General features: G+C 40.0%; 1 protein-coding gene across 1 annotated transcript in view; it reads right to left on the bottom strand.

Moving 5' to 3' along the window:
• Positions 1-19141, bottom strand: part of gfra1a (gdnf family receptor alpha 1a) — a 90520-nt gene that overhangs the window by 5832 nt on the left and 65547 nt on the right. Inside the window, 5 exon segments of the mRNA XM_018660867.2 lie at positions 814-861; positions 7599-7780; positions 16071-16128; positions 16130-16206; positions 17789-17898. Of these exon segments, the coding sequence (XP_018516383.1) occupies positions 814-861; positions 7599-7780; positions 16071-16128; positions 16130-16206; positions 17789-17898 (475 nt within the window).

Genomic DNA, 19141 nt, shown 5'->3' with positions numbered 1-19141 from the left:
TGAAAACAGGCTGACAGTAAGATAGTGATTTACATTCCTTGAAATATGAATATCTTCATGTAGTTTGTCCAATCTCATTTACAGTCATGTAGCTGCTTTAAAACCATACACATCAGTGGGCCACTGGAGTGTCAAAAAATCCACAGTTTTTAGTGGCCCCGTAAGTCTCTTTACTGGTCGTTTCTGTGTACCTGTCATTTGAGGTGCGAAAATGCGTGTTACATTCTTGTTGAAAGACTAGTCTCACTAGTGGAAAATGAAAGATTGCCAGGAGGAGGAGGCGGAACAGTCTACCCCCTCCGTCACCGCCAGAGGATGTGGAGGTGTGATGAATGGGACGATTTAAGGGGAGTGCACTGGCAGCGGCTTGATGACGGCATATATGAGAAATTTGTGCACTTGATGAAAGAGAGGAGCAATGTCGCAGAGAGGACATTTGAAACACAGGTTTATGGCCTACGTAGTTACTACTGCTTTATCTTCTCATGATTGACTGGATGCAACAGTTACTCACTATTGCCTCTTGAGGTATAGGGTGGTATTACGAGACGGGACAGGACTTGGCTAGCTGGTCAGCATACTAACTGCAGTGGATATGATATCTCTGCAACACAGTACAGAGGCATCTTTGACGTAACGTTATTCCTTCAGATTCTGTTGGTAATTTTTTTTTGTTGCATGTTTTAAACTGAACAGTACATTTTGCCATTCAGAACTACATTTGTTCATTTTATACAGTGCCCCTTTGTTTCATTATGAATTCACTATAAACATTAAAGATACATTTTATTATGTAACGGACAACAAGCTTACCACACAGAAGACACCATCAACAGTTGAGTTTGACTTCAATTTCTGAGCCTGCAACAGAGAGAAAGCAGAAAAAGAGAAACACAATTCATGTTACAACCCAAACATCCACAAAAAACATTCATTTTTGTAGTGATGGTTTTGTCAATGAAAAAGATTCAAATGACACAGATTATTTAAATTTCAAGATTATAACTCAGATCTAAAGTTTGTAAGTAATGCGTCACATCACAACACAACAGCATTTTGTTGCTTTGGCACACAGAGATGGAACTGAGAGTCGACGGAGAGAATCTGCAGTAATTAATTTGCTTTGATCAACAATCAATGGAACAATCAACAATCTAATTAGGCTGAAAATATTCTGTCAATACGTTTACACAACAGGTGCAAACAGCACACAGACATCAGTGTTCAAACACTGTGACTAAACTTCAAATAACCATCACATTCAGTCTGTATGTTTATGAAAGCTCGGCACTGATCTGATCATAAAAGCAGATTGGGAACTAAAGCTAAATTGGAAAAGCGACAATAACCTTGGAGAGTTTACCCTGAGAGCTGTTAAACTTTTAAAGCCTCTGATATTTACACTCAGAGGAGAGGAGCGAGGCTGGGCTCAGAGGGACCGTCAGACCCAGACTCTGATTTCATCTCAGATTTATCATTCACTGACTGCTGCACGCTCAAACACACCGTCTTTTATTCTTTCCCTCACAAACACACTTTCCATGTGTGTAAGAGAAGGTTAGAGGCTGCTCTGTGATGACATGCTTTGATTGCGTCACTGCTTTTTTCATGTTATTTACTGATTATTAATAGTGGGTTATTAAAATTACAGCATGTGCAGTGCGTCTGGTAAAACAAACAACAAAATATGACTCATGACTGTTGAATAAGCAGTTCAGTGTTTTCTGACTGGTTGGCTATCTTTTTGAGGACTGAGTATTTAGTTCTCACTTTCTGTAATATCTGGGCATGGCAGCTATGTTGGGAATATAGTAGAGGAAAAATTGTGAAATGAATGATGATTAAGGTTAGGCAACTAAAAAAGGTTTCGAATGAGGGAAAACTGTGATTCTGATTATTAAAAAAGAAAACTTTAATGACAGGTCTATGACAGAATGCAAACTCTGGTCTCCAGTGTGTCCTTTCCCTCCACTTCACTACACCGGGAAGTGAATTAGCATCTTGTGTGATGAACTCATATTGTGCTGTACTCCCAGGCATCCACCCTGACCTTCTCCTTAAAGAATAACTCCAGTAATTTTGAACCTGGCCATTATTTGCCCATGTTTCTGGATGTAAATGATTTGCACCCAGTCAACTATTGAGCAAGAGTACACCAGGGAATTGGGGACAGCTGCTGCAATGTATTCCAGTTGGGAAATTGTCCACGTCAAAGTACGTCCACTAAAGTTCTCATTTTTGCCACAGACAAGACATTTCAAGTGTATAGCAACATTATGGAAATGATTTTTTAAAAGCTTGCAGAGCACAGGAGTTGCTGGAATACTACTTCCCTGATTGGTTAGTTTGCTTGTATTATTGTGTAACTTTCAGTGGTGGAGGAAGTATTCACATCCTTTATGTAAGACCCAGGTTTTTAGTCGAAGGAAACACAACTACCTAAAAATAGTCAAAACCAATTTACAGAATCTATTCTCTTGCATGAAAAATAGATTCACTACATCCTTATCCACAACCCTGAACTCCAACCCATTACTTTCCACAAGGAAAGGGCACACTACTGTACTTCCTGCACTGGCACTGAGCAATGAGATTGAACAAAGATTGTGTGCTGCAGAATCATCGAGATTAATGCAATTTCCAGAGAAGCTGAGCTGGAACTTTAATATTTACTGCATCTAAAAATGTATTCACAAAAAATATTTTCACATAAAGTATGTTAACCTCAGAGGTTACTCTGCGGAAGACATGCTTAATGCACCTTATTAAAAAGCCCCAACTGTAACCATGTCTTTGAGATCTTATTACACCAGTTTAAAAATACAGAGGAGAAAAGGAACACAATCAAGTCACAATCAGAAAAAAAAAGACAAATGTACAAATAAACGTGACATTTGTTCAGTGATGACATATCACATTGATAATCTTCAGTCTCTCTTCTGTTCCTGGACACTTGCAGTAAATTTCAGATCAGAAGTGATTACCACTTGTGTTGATTGCTCGATGAGCTGATTTTCTGCTTTGCAGTGCAGGCTTTGTAATCAGCATCTGAACATCTTGCATTTTTGATGTGTGGTTGGTAAATTAAGCATCTGATTATGTGTTTGGCTCTTTGTGCAGCAGTTTGTGGCATAAGAAAAGGTAGATATACACTATTTTCTTTGCTTCTAATGACCTGCACACTGAATCTTTGTATTCAGGTTGGATGCTGTAAGTGAATGTAACTCCAGTTTTGGCTTCTAGGTATTTATGTGCGTGTATGTGTGTGTGTGTGTGTGCTCAAGCTCTAAGTGTGACAGAATAATAAATGGCTCCAGTATACAGTATAGTGAATTCAGACCAAAAATAGGGATGTACAGGATGTAGCAGGCACGGTAATACAGAAAGTGAGAAACTGTATTCTGTTATTACACCTGTGCTTCAGCTCGAAACTGAAAAAAAAAAAAAAAAAAAAAAAAAGCCAAAGCTTGCGTGGAATGATGTCTATAAATCATGGTATATTTGCAGGTCTTTGTATAAAGACCCAAACAGAGGAACGAGCCAAGAATTTTAAGTGTGGCAGCAGAAAATATAAGTGGTCTGAGGAACACGATGACTAAACACAACTTGCATCAGTTTGTGTTTCATGATGAGGTCCCATCTGTGTGTATGAAACCTGCGGGCTACTCTTGTGTGTTTCTGAGCAAAACATTTGGAAATTTAAATTTAGGATTGTGAATCTAAGAATGTCGATTGCATTTAGAAGTAGACTCCATCTGCCACTGAATTGATTTTTATTGTTGTAATGTCTCCACTATGTTTCAAAATGAACAAATCCAGCAATTTAGAGGCTGGGATTTAGAAGTCTTGTTTTTGTGAAATAAGATATAATAAGTAAATTCACAATCTGTGATTATTATCTGTGTAAACAAAAGGAATTGTTTGTAGCCTTCTCTAAAATGACTGACAGGTCTTTTAAGTTCTGCACAACAAGAACTACTGTAAATAGTAGTAGTAAACAGTTTTTATTGATGCTGTAAACAGAATTGCCTATAGGTTTTTACATATATAACTGGTGAATCAAACAGTGAATCAAACAGTATGTTTAGGTTTTGTTTAAGGAGACCAGAGAGCAATTTGATGAACAATTTGAATTTAACACAAAATTATATTCCATTGACCTCTATTGTATTGCAGTGGAATCAGAAACCTCACCAGAGACGGATGGATACATTATCTCAAAACCTGACAAATAAAGCCAAAACTATCTTTTTTTGTCATTTGGATGAAAAGACCTTTTAAATTAGAGTACAGTTGCTGTACACTGCTTCGCCTGTATTAATGAAAACCATATTAAACCTTCACATTACTTGTAAATATCCTATAATATTAAACAAAGCGATGCTTATTTCCAATTCAAAAACATCTGGACATCAACAAATTCAAATAAACATGTATGTTGCTGCCTTGGGTCCACCTGTTTTATATTTGCCTAATACCTGCCTGTTCTGAAAAGTCACATTAGCATGTGGTAGATTTCCATATTTGTCCAGGGCACTTCCTGCATGCCTTTGGAGTCAACTATATTCATAAGAACAAGCTGATGGAGCCCTGGGGTTTGCAAACCAATGTGTATGCACGTGTGTGTGTGTGTGTGTTTTATCTGTGGTGGCTTTGCTGTGGGCCGAGCAAACCCCTCTATGTGATGAGAGAGGAAACTAGTCCTTCCAGTGTTTTAATTTCCTCTTACAAATCAAGGGGAAGACGGCTTCGTCTCACTTTGTACCACGCTCACACAAAGACAACACAGCAGAAAAATTAAAGAGAGTGAGAGTGAGAGAATGAAAAAGAAGAGCCGAGACTGCGCTCTCAAGTACAAGAAAGGAAGACGAAATAGAGAGCTGCATGTTTCTAATTTAGTTTGAAGCTTACGGTCAAAAGCACTTTTCAACTTGTTGCCTGAGCATTTCACAAAGGAGTCGAACTCGATTTGTGAACATTGACAAAAGGGAAGGTGGAAGGCACACAGGTCTCAAACTGTTTTTCTTCCAGTTCCCTAAAAATAAAGATCTCACTGGGAGCTAAGGAGCCTTCAGCTTTTTTTCTCTGCTCTTTGATTCTTTTCTTTCAAGCTGAGGTAAACGCACCATTGTAAGTGTTGCTGGACTGTTATTGGCTGGAAGTGGAGAGGTTTTGAGTCACTGGTTAATGGTTATTATTCTGCATGTATAGTGTGTGTGTGCGCGCGTGAGAAAGAGAGAGAGAGATCAATGAGCTGAGTGGAGTGAGTCTTCTGACAGGCCTGTCCCCTGAGTGTGTCATTACAACAGCATAGCCTGCCTTGATGCGTATACACACACACACACACACACACACAAAATCACCCACACATACCGTCTATGCATGCAAACACACACCACTATACTGAGGAACTGTACACACATACATACACACACTAGAAAAGTGGTTTAACACAACAACTCTCTCATTAACTTGAACTTGACGTGCTATCAGAGCAGTGCCAACAGCACACACGCACCCGTACACCACCAAAGCTCATTATCAGTACAGACTGTGTATGTGCGTGTCAGCAAGTGGGTGCAGTTGCATTTGTGTGTACTTGACTGTGCAGACATAGTATGTAATTGCGTTTATCTACAGTACCTATCTGTGAACTAAACTTACAGGCCTGTACACCTGTATATACATATATATGTGTGAGTATGTCTCTGTGGGGCAGAACTATTACATAGTCTGGTCCTCTTTTACTTACTTTCCAGACTAAATGTTTGAAGTTAGTGTTAAAAACACACTGACAGTGTTACTAATGCTACGTAAATCCTAATGTTACTGATATCAAATAGAATTTCACTATGCATAGATTACTATAGAACTAAGAGTGAACAAAAAAAAAAAAAAAAAATGTCATTTAGTCACAAAAATACAGTATTTAAAAAATTCTAAACTTTCATAGATAAGCAGTAATTGTAGGTTTGTTCCTGGTGAAAAGGCGAACGAAAATAGAAAATAATTACACAGCCCTGCATTTCCTCTCAGCTCTGCAGAGCATTTTAGCATCTTTGAGCTTGTTTTTGGTTTTTACAGCCCACAGCTTGATTCTAAGCCTGCCTCCTGCAGCACACAGCTGCTATAAGTGTAACAGCTCTGACAGATCTGGCAGCAAAGTGCAGATCTGTGTCTGCTGGATGTCTAAATAAGCAGTTGTCTACTTTTGCTGTAAAAATTTAATAAGAGATAATATGTCGATGTTTGCTGTCTGTGCTACTACCCCCAAGTGTCACTTAAATAAATAAATAAATAGTCAGTTATTTAGCCTATTTTTAGGGTATGTTGAAATGTATGCACCTTCACAAGCCATATCCATATAAATAGAAAAAGTTCATGTTTGCAGTTAAGATTGCAGTTAGAGCAATGATTGAGGTAGGATTTCAGCTTGAAATTGTTGGAGGATTTTCTGTAAGCCTCTGTAAACAATTAACAACTTCACTGATTTTATGATGCTGCATCAGGTTGCAGTATTATTCAAGGTGCAATGGCTCTCTGATTCTCTGTCATTGCTCTGCTGCTAATTACAGTATTATTTTCACTTCCTCCCTGACCCAGGAGCAGCCCATCACCGGTGTTCAGGATTGCTATGGGTAAGCCCCCTGTTTCATCAGCTCCATTGCTGTTGTTCCTGCGGAGCAGGAGTGGCTGCTCCAACTGAGAAAGATTCTTATCTGGTATAGAGTGTATGGCAGGACAGGTACACACTTGGATCTACACACAAATGTGTCAGCAGCAAATGTGACACACTGATCAACCCTGATCAGGAAAGATACAGGAAAAAGGAAAGTGGAGGGTGAATGGGGCACGGTAGCTAACATCTTGATGAATGAAATGAAATGATAAATGTACCAGTACTTTATTTTTGCTGCGAAGTGAGATACTATTAAGCTGTATCTGTGATTTTGATGTTAGCGTAGCACGACTCAATCAAACTCACACAGCCCAGCTATTGTAGTGTCCTATAAAAACCTGCCTAGTTACACATTGAGCAGACACAGAGTAACATTATCATTCCATTGAAGCTTAAGTCCAACGTCCCTTCTCCTTTCAGCTCTGGTTTTGTCTCCACCAACTCCTGATAAGAATATCTGTCTCTGTAGCTGCTGAATGTTCTGCTTGTTAATCTGAGGTTATTTGCTAGAGACTGCTGTCTATACTTCTGTAAGGTTTTTTACGCATCAGACTTTTTTCAATACAGACAACCCTAACTTTATTTGCAGTTTCTGATTCACTGCTTTAGAGGATGAAGAGGCAGTGAGGTATGCAAAAGACAGACAGACAGATAGACTGACAAAATATAGCAGCAGTACATGAAAGACACTGTAGATATATGATAGTGAGGCTGATAGAAAAGGATAGAAAGATCAGCAGCTCAGATAAAGAGACAGTAACTCTGACTTGAACCATCTGTAAATCTTTCTTCTACGAAGGAAAAAGTTGTTTTTTCATATCACGAGAACAGATTGTCCAGACTGGCTGAACCTTGAGCCCGACCACTTCGTCCACTGAATCCAAAACTAGCTTGATCCCTGTGTGTGTGTGAGTCTCACCTGTAGGCTGCCACAGAAGTGGTAGATGCCAGGGTCTGTGTTGATGTGATTGTCAATGGTGTTGGGGTTGCGTTCACGGTTCCTCTGGTAGGGAGTGGTGGTGGAGGTGGTGGTCTGGACTGGGGACATTGGCTGCCACACTCCCACATCTGTCCCGTTTCCAAAGGCCTGGATGGCATTACCTACAGAGGGGAGGTGTTAGAAGTAAGTCCAGATATAAGTAAAGAAATACATATGGAAAAAACAACAACAACAACAACTAATACTTGGCAAACACAAACTTAGGCAGGTGAACTATCTTTAACAAGTACCACGAGTTAAACCAACATCTTTCAGAATAGGCAACGTTTTCCTTTTTTAAAGATATCTACAAATCATATCATTTTTCCTCCAAACACATCTCTTGATGAGTCCAACTTTTAGATAAGCTGAGCTGGTAAAGCAATCATTTGCCACTCCAGAAAGACCATGTTGTAAGTCCAAGCAGGTCCCTTTAGCACCAAGCTGGATCTTATCATAAATCACACACTTGTTAGTCCCCATGTTAAAATAAAGCTTTATATTGCACCAGCCTAAACCACAATTAAAGGTGAGTTAGAAGGTACTTAGGTTTTGTTATCACTTCCCTCCATTATAAATTCACCACACAGTCAAAAACCTGAGTGCTGATGTGGCTATTTACCATTAGAGTCCATTAGTGCTCCTATGAATAGCCTTCTATGGCTTTGATGTAAAAACACACACACACACACACACATACACATACACATACACATCAGAGGAAAGCTGAGCTTTACAGAGATCCTGTGCGAACATAATGATATTCTTCCCTCTGTGAGTTATGACCCTGATACTGTGGTGAGGGAAGAGCTGATCTGCATAATTGCTCTTTAACCCCACTGAAATATTCATACATACATGTGCTAAGAAACATGGTTATGTCTACATGATGTATAGAAATATTCACCTAGTTGGAACAAGTTAACATGGATCAGCCTTGCAGAGGTACTATGGTATAAAACAAAACGCCAAAACTCCAGTGCCATTTCACATATAAAATGTGGGCGGTTTTTAAAATAAAAAGTGAAGAAAAGGTCTCCAATTTAAGTAAAAGTTCCCCAACTGCAACCTCTCTTTCACACAGTGACCCATCAGTCTTTTCTTTCCCTTCGCCTCTCTGTACAACTCAATATTAAAGCATAAACATTCATTCAAAGGTACATCACAAAAAGTGACACTGGTGTTTATGTATAAATTGAATGTCTGCCTGGGTAAATGCTCTGTCTCTGAATATGATATTGGCACCAGCTAGTCTTTCACATCAACGTTCAATAGTGGTTTCTTTATACCATAAACACAATATTTCTTTTAAACCCCAGACTTAACCAGACCCAAACCATAGAGGCAGCACATCAGAAAACACTCAATTATTCTGGAACAGTCAACCGTTTTTGAAATGCTCAATAAATTAATAACTGAAAAAACAAAAACAAAAATAATATAAATAAAATAAAAACTTCTTCCTGTTGTAGTTTGGTATGAGGGTGTGCTGAGTAACAGTAAAGTTGCAAGTCTCTTTGGATTTTGTGAGTCTGAAGTCAGCAAATTTGCTGATTTAAGCTCTAAAGTTGCAGGGCCAAGGGAGCACCTGCAGCACAACTGGCAACATTCATCCCTCGGATGTTAAAAATTGTGAAGGATGATTGATTGTGAGTATTTCTCTTGTCAGTGACATGCCCTCGTCTCCTTATGGTCTTTTCTGAAGGCACCCATGCCAGCCTTCCCTAATTCCTGCTGACCTAGTTCGAGATATTTCCTTAAGCAAGAGGAACCAGGAGGATTCTGAGAGTGCGCTTGGCATCTCAGCAGGTCAGAATTACCCTCAGTGTCCCAACAACAGCATCTTAACGTCTGATTGCAGCTCTGACAGACAGACATTAGAATAACGTGGATTTCTTGGAGTTGTAAATTGAGATTGCCTTTCACTGAACCACAAGTATTTTTTTTGACAGGTGACATCTGGATACTAGCGCACATGCAAAGATGTTCATTGGACTGAACCCACTTGTGTTTGGAGACACTTGAACACATGCTGTTCAGTGCCACTGTTCACAGCAGGATCTCACCCTCCTCTTGTCTTTCTTTTCCCTCCCCCAATGGAACTGGCTTCTGCTTAAACTCACCCTGACCTAGAAAGGACCTTTGAGTTAGTTCCACTCTGCACATTTAATAAACGTGACTATTAATCTTGAACTAAGCATAGCCGGAGACTCCCTCACTTCATCTGCTTTGCTGAATTGACCTCTGGTAAGACCAGACATCCCAAAGGATGGAAAGATTCTCTCTGTCTCTGACTCAAACACTTTTGCATTCATTTATTTTACTGTTACTGTTTTACTATTTATTATACTGTATGTGTATGTGTGTATTTATTTGTCTAGGGGATTAGGGTAGTGCTTATACTGGGACAAGCCCTGGCTTTAAAGTGTTCTACAAACTAACAATTCTTCAAAACATACAAAGTGCTGAAAAACGTTTAAAAAGCTGTTGACATGCGCTGGCATTCGTGTCTCAGATGCAATATTCAGCACAAAACAAGTAATAATTTCTTTCAATATCCTGCAGCATTCACATGTGCGACTTTGCTCCTACGTGTGCACATGCATATGTAATTTTTTGCTTATGTGTGTGAGGGTGCGATTGCAGAGCCGGTAGCTTTGTGCTGAGACAGCAGAAGCCTGATGAGCATATTGTAAATGTCGATGGGCTCTTTCCTGGCACTTCTGTCTACTAACCTAAGGCCTAATTACATGCACAGCACGGTGACCATGTGTCTTAAATAGTCTGAATCTCAAATTAAGCCTGAGGATGTCAGAAATGCTTGTGTGCTTTGCTGATTCCTGTTTTATAGATGTTTTTGTAAATGCAAGATAAAATATTATGTCTCTATTTGGCGCCTGTCCCACACCTTTGTTTATATGCCTCTCTTTAGATTTCTAATCAATTGAGATTCCTTTGGGAAGGTGGAGATGATGGCGTAGAGTGAGGTTTCAGTCAACACTGTAAACAGGTTAGTTTTGAGATTGTTTCTAGATTAAAATCAATCCAAATTTACTAAACAAATTACAAAGAAATCCTCTCTAAAAAAATGCATATTTGCAAATCCAATTATATGGCATATGCATTTTTATTTTCGCTATGTATACCATACCAATCTTTGAGTATCACAGCTGCATTCGATCACCAGCTTTGCGAGACGGCAAGTCAGCTTGCTCTCATTATCTAGAACCTCTTGTCTGCATAACTGAAACATAACAGTAATGATGTTTCATTGTGACTGAAAATGTCATCAACACAGAAGCTGACACGATCATATTATTCCATAGGAGTTTGGTGACACTGGCATTGTCACTGAACAGACGCAACCTGACAAACCTGATCAACACAGAGGATGGATGTCTAATTAAGGTAAATTTGTTGTTTTTGCCATTTTTATGTTTTCGACACTTAATATAGATTGAACTTCAAGAAGGGAAGGTATTACTTTAAGAGCATAGCACTAATCCTTGAGTGTATTTGGATAATAAACCCAAACACACACTGTAGAGTTTATGCCTTTTCTCAATAGATTCAATGCAGAGAAAATGGCACTTCTGCTACTGTTTAATCAGGATACATAAAAATGATTCACAGCCACTGCAGACTGGACAAACACACTTCTATATACAAGAAATAAAAAAGTGTATTGGAGCTATACTTTCCCCAAATCACACACAAATTCCCACACTCACTTACATACACATCTGTACTTCCTTTCCTTCCTTTCCTTTCCTAACACTAATCTGTGATGGACAATTTTCAAAACTCCTTAATCTTCAATTCATCCTGACCTTAACCACCAAACTTGGATGCTGTACCTAACCAGAACAAACACACTCATTGTTGCCGAACCTGCAAACCACCACTGTAAGAATTTTGGCCATGTGGCTCACACTAGAGCATGATCGCCTCCAGTAACATTGGTTGAGGCCTGAAACATCCCAAAAAATTTCAGATCTCTATATATGTTTTGAAATTACGTCCAAGTCAAGGAGCAGCCTAAAATTTTTGAGCTGGTGTTTAAATGTCTCATTAAAGCTACTAAACCTATGGTGGCCTGACGGCCTTCTGGGAGCTGCATCATCTATTCCGAGAATGGATGACATAAACAAATTTGACCTGAAACCATATAAGCTGAGTACAATGTCAACAAAATCATGATTATGTGAGCTAGAAAGATGAAAATCTAATGTTATTTCTCTGGTTCAGAGTCAGCACTCTTATCAAAGACCACCACAAGAACCATCAACCGTCACAAGAACAACAGCAACCCAAAACCCAACACTAAGCCTTCTCCAAAAGCCTAAAACCAAGCCTTAGCCCTCTTTATCTGCAAGAACTGGTAACTGGACCAAATCACGTTCCACAATTATCCTCACTTCCAAAGTCTACAACTTTAAGTGGTCCTCAAAAGATAAGAAGAACACACAGACAAACACCAACACACACATTGTTAAAGCACTAAACCAAACACTAATTTAACCATCACCTATGCAAACAGCATGGTACTTTTGAACAAACATGATATCACCTTCCCACTGCAGCAGATATTTGTGTTAGCAGTATGAGCTTCCCTCTCACTGATGTCTACATCACCACTTTATCTCACTTTACATGTAGAGGGTTTGCTGTAATACTAGAATTTTGATCATGCTGGATGGTGTGACCTTTGCATATTCAGTGCATAGTCCGGAAATGGGGAGGCATCACTTTGGAAAAACTTTGAATACATTATAGCGCCCGTGTCTTCTTAAGAATATTAAAGCAGTGGTTTCAAACCTGGGGGTGGGGACCTCTACGAGCGGTTGCAAGATATCTCACAAGGAGATTCTAAGAATAATTATACAATAGGAAAGTGGGGAAAAAAATAATTGTTGTGCTTTTTCTCTTGTTTACTCTTAAGGCCTCCACAGTAAGCCAATGAAAACCTCATGTTGAAATAGATACTTAAGGACATACAGTATGACATAGCTGTTGATGATGACTGACAAGCAGGAGGGTCAAGTACCAAAAAGGTTGGAAGCCAGTGTATTAGAGAATGCTAGCCGAGAGCCAACCATCCATCCCAGCAAATTCTCTGAACAATAAAATATCTCAAATGCAGTGCGGGAACATGAAGTCCTCCCTCTCAATCTGTCCATATTCTCTCTTGTTGTATGTTCTTTTCTTTCCTCTCTTGTAGTTTCTCTCTAGTCATGACCCTGTAGCCAGCATGTGTCAGGATCTTCAGAGTTGTCAGTTCCAGTTACTGCTGAGCAAGCTTAATGAGAGCAGAAAGAGGGAGGGCATAAAAGGAGGGAGATGGAGACAGAGAGATGGGATGAGCAGAAAGAAGTGAGGTGAAGCATGAGCAGGAGGAGAACAAGTAAAGGAAGGGGTTGTAATGGTGAAATAAGGAAGCAGTGAAGTAAGAGTGAAAGAAAGAACAGAATTGAGACTAATTATGAAAAGTCACAGGAGGCTTATTCCTCCACTTTGCCCCACACTTGGATCCCTACAGTGAATAAAAGCAACTAAAAGATCTATGTAGAGAAAGCCTATTTAACCCATATTAACCCTCTTTAAGCTAGGAAATCTCACACTGACATGCATATGCATAAAATCGTACCAAAATGCAGAGGGAAATGCACGTCCGGAACACATCTCACACATACGCTTACTGAGATGCACACATCCAACCTCACACACACACACACACACACACACACACTGACAACGGCAGCCCTTATTATCTACGGCAGACCAACCTCGTTAACCCTGACTGGTAAAACGATAACAGAGCAGAGAAAAGAAGAGCAGGCAGGGAAGAAAAAGATAATACAAGAGGAGAAGACAAATGAGAGAGTGAAGGAGAGGGGAGTTGGTGAAAATGAGGCTGCATCTTGTTGGTGTTTTCTCATCTGGTAACTGTCATTCTGACAGGAGAAAATCAAACCACCCACTTTGCTCCTGTGAGCTGAATCACCAGCAGCGACTCATCCCTCCCTGTTGTGACAATGGCTCATTATTTTGAATGCGCACCATTTTCCAGAGCATACACTTTCTGAGGAGCACATTGACCTATTGATTGCTTAATACAGGTGTTTTGCACTTGATTGCTTCATCAATAGAATGCCTAATACCTTTATTCATTAGAGAAGCCAATTGGCAGCTGAAAGTTTGTAAATGAACTGACAGTGGTCAATGTGTGCTGCTCTATTTACCAAAAGTAAAGAAGTGCACCCTAAGATGGGTTTTCAGAACGGCACATCAACAAGAGTCATTGTGGAGCTCTCCTGCTATGAGAGCACTGCCACTTCTCTGTTTAATCTCCATTCCCATTTTCCAACATCAATTATTATTGAACATATTTGATATTTTCAACAGAACTAGACTACGCTAATTAATCATTCTGGCCAACTTCCATCTCAAAACAGACTTACACCTGACTGTATGTCCTCAGGACAAAACATCATCCAGTGTGAGTCTGTTCTTAGGATACAGTTTGTATTTCAGTCTCAAGCTGCTGGTTATGTGTGTGGAGAAGCAGTGTCTCTACTGTAAGGCCGTCGCTATGGTTGAGGTTTGAATCCACTATTGGTGCAGTGGTTAGCACTGTCGCCTCACAGCAGGAAGGTTCGAGCCCCGGGTTTTTCTGTGTGGAGTTTGCATGTTCTCTCTGGGCCTGTGTGGGTTCTCTCCAGGTACTCTGGCTTCCTCCCACAGTCCAAAGACATCCAGGTTAGGTTAAATGGTGACTCTAAATTCAGTAGGTGTGAATGGTTGTCTGTCTCTATATGTCAGGCCTGCAATAGACTGGCGGTCTGTCCAGGGTGTACCCTGCCTCTCTCCCACTGCCAGCTGGGATAGGCTCTAGCCCCCTCGGGACCCCTAAGGACAAGCTTTATAGATAATGAATGGATGAACAGATGAATCCACTATAAATCCTTTTTTTTTTGAAGCCATTATCAAACAACTTAATACAACAGTGGATTTCCTGATTCAGAACTGTTAAGTTCAAATTATTGGATATGATATGAATATGAAGAGTTAACTGGGAGATTTAGACTACTGAGGCTCACATGAGATGAGATTGTTTAACCGCTATATTGGTATCACGCATGATCTTTGGCTGACAACAGATAGCACATCAAACAGACAATAGCCAAGTTTCATTTTTGTCTTTATGTATTCAATTAACATTGTGTGACAGCTGATATCGCTGCTTAGCAATTCCATTTCAGCTACTGAAAGTGGTGATTAAGCAGTGACTAAAAAGAAGCCTGCTGCCTGTATGTTTATATTCACATTACTTGTTTTTGATGTTTTTGTAAAAAAAAAAAAAAAAAAAGAATGAGAAGGAAAATGGGATTTAGTGTGAATCCCTGTTTTATCACCCTTAAACCTGCTTCAGAATCCACTATCATAGCCAAACCATATCGGCCACACTACATAATAAACAACAGATGCACTTTCACATGAAAATCTAAACGTAATCTTAGCCAATGCATTATAGGATCATTTTTTATTTCTGAAGATAATCCTCTGGGAATCAACACAGATTTTGTAATCTGAAAAAGATTTGATAAAAAGTCAGGTGAGTGGATCTTATACTGTTTCTCCTAATGTCCAGATCCAAGCTCAGATGATTACAAACATTCATCCAGCTCAGGTGTCCTTGAGCAAGATACCCTCTATATGACCCCTGTGTTCTGACCTCTGTACGGGAAATAATGAAGAATCACATTACACTTAAACTGTGTTGTGGAGGATCGCAGCACCCTGACTGACAATGAGCTTACCATCAAAATAGAAGGAGTGGTATTACCTCTGATTACACAGGAACAAACTCTCAGTGTTGCTCTTATCGCACACAGCTCGGTAAGAATGCCCTGAAACTTATTAATCTTGGCTGGAAATAGGTGTGTTTGTATATGTGTATGTGGGATAGAGAGAGACAAAGTGTGTGTGTGTTTGAAGGGAGGGGGGGGGTTAATTAAAGTCGTTGTGTAAGAGCGTTGGATGAAAAAGCCGCTTTCTGCCAAAGATCTGGAGCAGGAGTTCTGCTACAGCTTTTAGGCACACACACACACACACACACACACACACACACACATTCAGACACTATGGTGCAGTATGACTGGTTTCTCTATAATGCGGAGGGATAACAATGCAAGCATGGCAATGGGATATATTTGGTGAGAAGTGGAGACCGAGAGACAAGGAAAGAAAAGAGAGGATAAAAGAGCAAAACAGGAAAAGGGCCTGCTGAGCAGAGTGGATGGAAATAGAAAGTAGCAGAACAGAAATCAGAAGAACAGATAAGACTGAGCTACAACAGAATAGACTAGAGGAAAACTGAACAGACAACAGCTGGTCAGAGGGATGACTTACGGAGGCAGGTGTTCTCAGTGAAAAACTCGGTGAACTTGTCACACTCGTCCTTGTTGTTAGCCGCTGTTGCTGCAGTCGCAGTAGGGAGACACGCTGATTTTGGGTGAGCGCAGGTAGTTTGGAGTCATCACCGTACCTGCAGCAGGTGGACGTAACCATAGTTTTTCATTCATGCATTCATCTGTGTTTGTTTGAGTAAGAAATGTCATCCATAAACAAGGATTCTCTCTGTGAATTGTTCGTGTCAAGAAGCCCAACGTGCTGCTGACTGTGGGGGCAAAAAAGATTATTTAAGCCCTTTAAGAGTCAGTTATCATCCTCCTTCTGTGTTACATGATGAATGCCATAATAACAAAGTTAAATCATTGTTACATTTATTTCTCTCTCTCTCTCTCTCCTCCCCATGTAAAGGAGTAGTGCAGTGTGGTGGAGTTTCTGCAGGAAGCAGAATGCAGAGAAGCTGGAGTGAAGAATAGGCTTTCTCTCTGCGAGGGAAAGTAAATAGCTTCAGTCAGTGATTTCTCACTCCCCCAATGGATTGTTCCCTTGTGCTGGCTGCGCTCCAAAACAGGCCTTTTTGTTTTGCAGCAGGCAGAATGAATCGGTGCTGCGTGGACAGTGTGTGTGTGTGTGTGTGTGTGTGTGGTCTAGTTTAGCGACTTGTGAGGACTAATTCTTGACAGCTCAGGGATGTGGTGAGGACATAATGGGTTCTGCGGGCGGTTTGGTTGGTCCATGAAGTGACTGAGACTGGGGTTACAGCAGGAGTCACGTGAAAAGAGAGGCACAGTTTTGTTCATCATTTATGTCAGTTGTAACATTGCAGATACCAAGACAACAGCAGCTGAGATCTGGAGATATGGTGGAACTCCAATAAGTCCACTAGTTCAAGAAACCAGAGAAGTCAGACAATCAGCTGAGTTGAAAACTTTCTGGTCAAGCATGGATTATTACCACCATTTTAAACTAAGTGTTCACTGTCAGTTTTCCCTCCAAGTAAAGTAGTTTAAATAACCTGGATAGACTGCTGGCTTGTTTGTCAGATCATCGGACTGCTTTGCAGTCTTGTCAGACTTGTAGTGATGTTGTAGCATTTACAAATCTCAGCAGTTGCTGCTGTTCAGTATAAGGTTATTGCAGAAATGTTGTGATCTGCACTCCAGCCCAGCTCAAGTTAACAATGGTGCAGTCCCAGCAGCAGCTGAATTTCAATTATTCTAAGCTGATAAAGCCTTCCTTGGAGTCTCAGTCCTCTGTTTTTTTTTTTTTTGTTGTTGTTTTTTTGGCTTAGTGAGTCCATTTAAACAAGCATATTTCCACCACTGCTTTCATTTTTACTTGGAGAGAAATACCAGAAGTTCCAGCAGTCTAATTCACACACTGACCTAACATACCTTTATTCAGATGTGCTCGCTTTTGGTTTTACCTCCAGCAAAGTGGTTTGGATAATCTGGTTGTGTGTAACTTATCTGATCATCTGATTGCTCCAAGTGTCTTGCAGATTTCAGCAACAGCTGCCAGATTTCAGCACTTACATTTGTTGGTGCAATCTTATCAGAAGCGACAGAAGAAAAACAGCTGAAAATAAAATCCAAGTTGTTAAAAAAAAAAAAAAAAGAATTGTCCTGTAAAGCAGTCATAAAGGAAAATGATCAACAGTCCACAGGGACCGAAATTCCAAGGCTAGGCTGACCAATAACGCGTCCTTGTGAACTCACCAATCAGACCCGAGTAAGCGAGGAGGCAGTCTGCGTAGTTCTCCTTCAGGCAGCCTGACAGCGAGCGGGGCTCCGGCTGGCAGTTGACAAAGAAGTCAGCCAGTCGTGACCTGAAACACACACAGATCCAAAAACATTTCAGAGCCAAACATGATTATAGCTCCAACAGATTTTATATGAGGAATTCAGATGGCCAATGTGACTAGAATGTGCAGCAAAATGCCCAGTCCAAATGAGTGTGCGCTGGAAGTCATTTCTCTCAATGCAATTAGCCTTCCTAATGGCTGCCTTCAGTGGAGTAAGATGACCCTCTTACGTATGCTGTGGCTGTTTTATATCCTGGAGTGAATGAGGCTAAAGGCAATTCTCCCACCAAGTCTGCTCTGTTTCATTTACTGCCTTCACAAATGTTTGTTTACACTTTTGCCACAGGTGCAGCGGCATGTGAAATTGAAATGGAGTTTGGATTCCTAAGAATTTCACCATTTGAAGTGAGATTGAGTGTGATAGACTGGCTCTCTGACACAAAGCAAAACCTTTTAAAGTCATGTTTGGAATAATATCTTTAAGGAAAAGTCTTTTTTCCACAGTCTGGATCTTAGTTTTGCTGTTTTGGCAGTCATTCCCTTTAGCAATGGTAACATTTTACTACATTTTCCAACAGGGCAGGAACACAAGAACATAGGCTGTTAAAAAAAAAATTGAATGCACTTGAAATGTCGGTTGTAATTTTTCATTCCAGAGTAAAACTGTACAGAATGGGTAGAAAACCAGGAAAAGAAAAAAGAAAAAAAGAATTTAAAAAATGAAAGAAAAACAAATCAGAATCGGTCTGAATGTTGGATTATGTTCCTGGACAGATTATGTAAAACTCTTCATACTGGCTTTTGGTTTCTGATCAAAATAAATTACACATATTATTTTAAATAATGCATTTTCCACCTGTGTGATTATCTGACAGCTTGCGTTGGGAGTGAAATGTTTGCAAAATAAGATAAAAATAATCATGGATACAAAAACTCTATTGCTCATAAACACATTGCTCCATAGCACAACTTAAAATCACACCAATCAAATTTTGATTTTGGAATTCAGAAACAAGCTTTCTGAGTGAGAGCAGGTCTCTGTTTAACTGAATGAGACAGTTACAACCTGCCATCAGGAAATAGTTGGAAGCATATATCAAAACACACATATATGCACTGACAGTGTGATCTGTCTAATCACACAGCCTGGTGCAGAGCAGAGCAGAGCGAAGTGAGAGTTGTCAACAGCAGCCAGTACTCTACACCTGACATATGGCGAGGGAGCTTGTGGAAATGCATGGCTTTAATCTATCTGTGCTAACTGACA

This window comes from Lates calcarifer, linkage group LG16_LG22 (genome assembly GCF_001640805.2).
Source record: "Lates calcarifer isolate ASB-BC8 linkage group LG16_LG22, TLL_Latcal_v3, whole genome shotgun sequence".
In the NCBI taxonomy this organism is placed as follows: Eukaryota; Metazoa; Chordata; class Actinopteri; family Centropomidae; genus Lates; species Lates calcarifer.
This window is presented reverse-complemented; position numbering and strand designations above follow the sequence as displayed.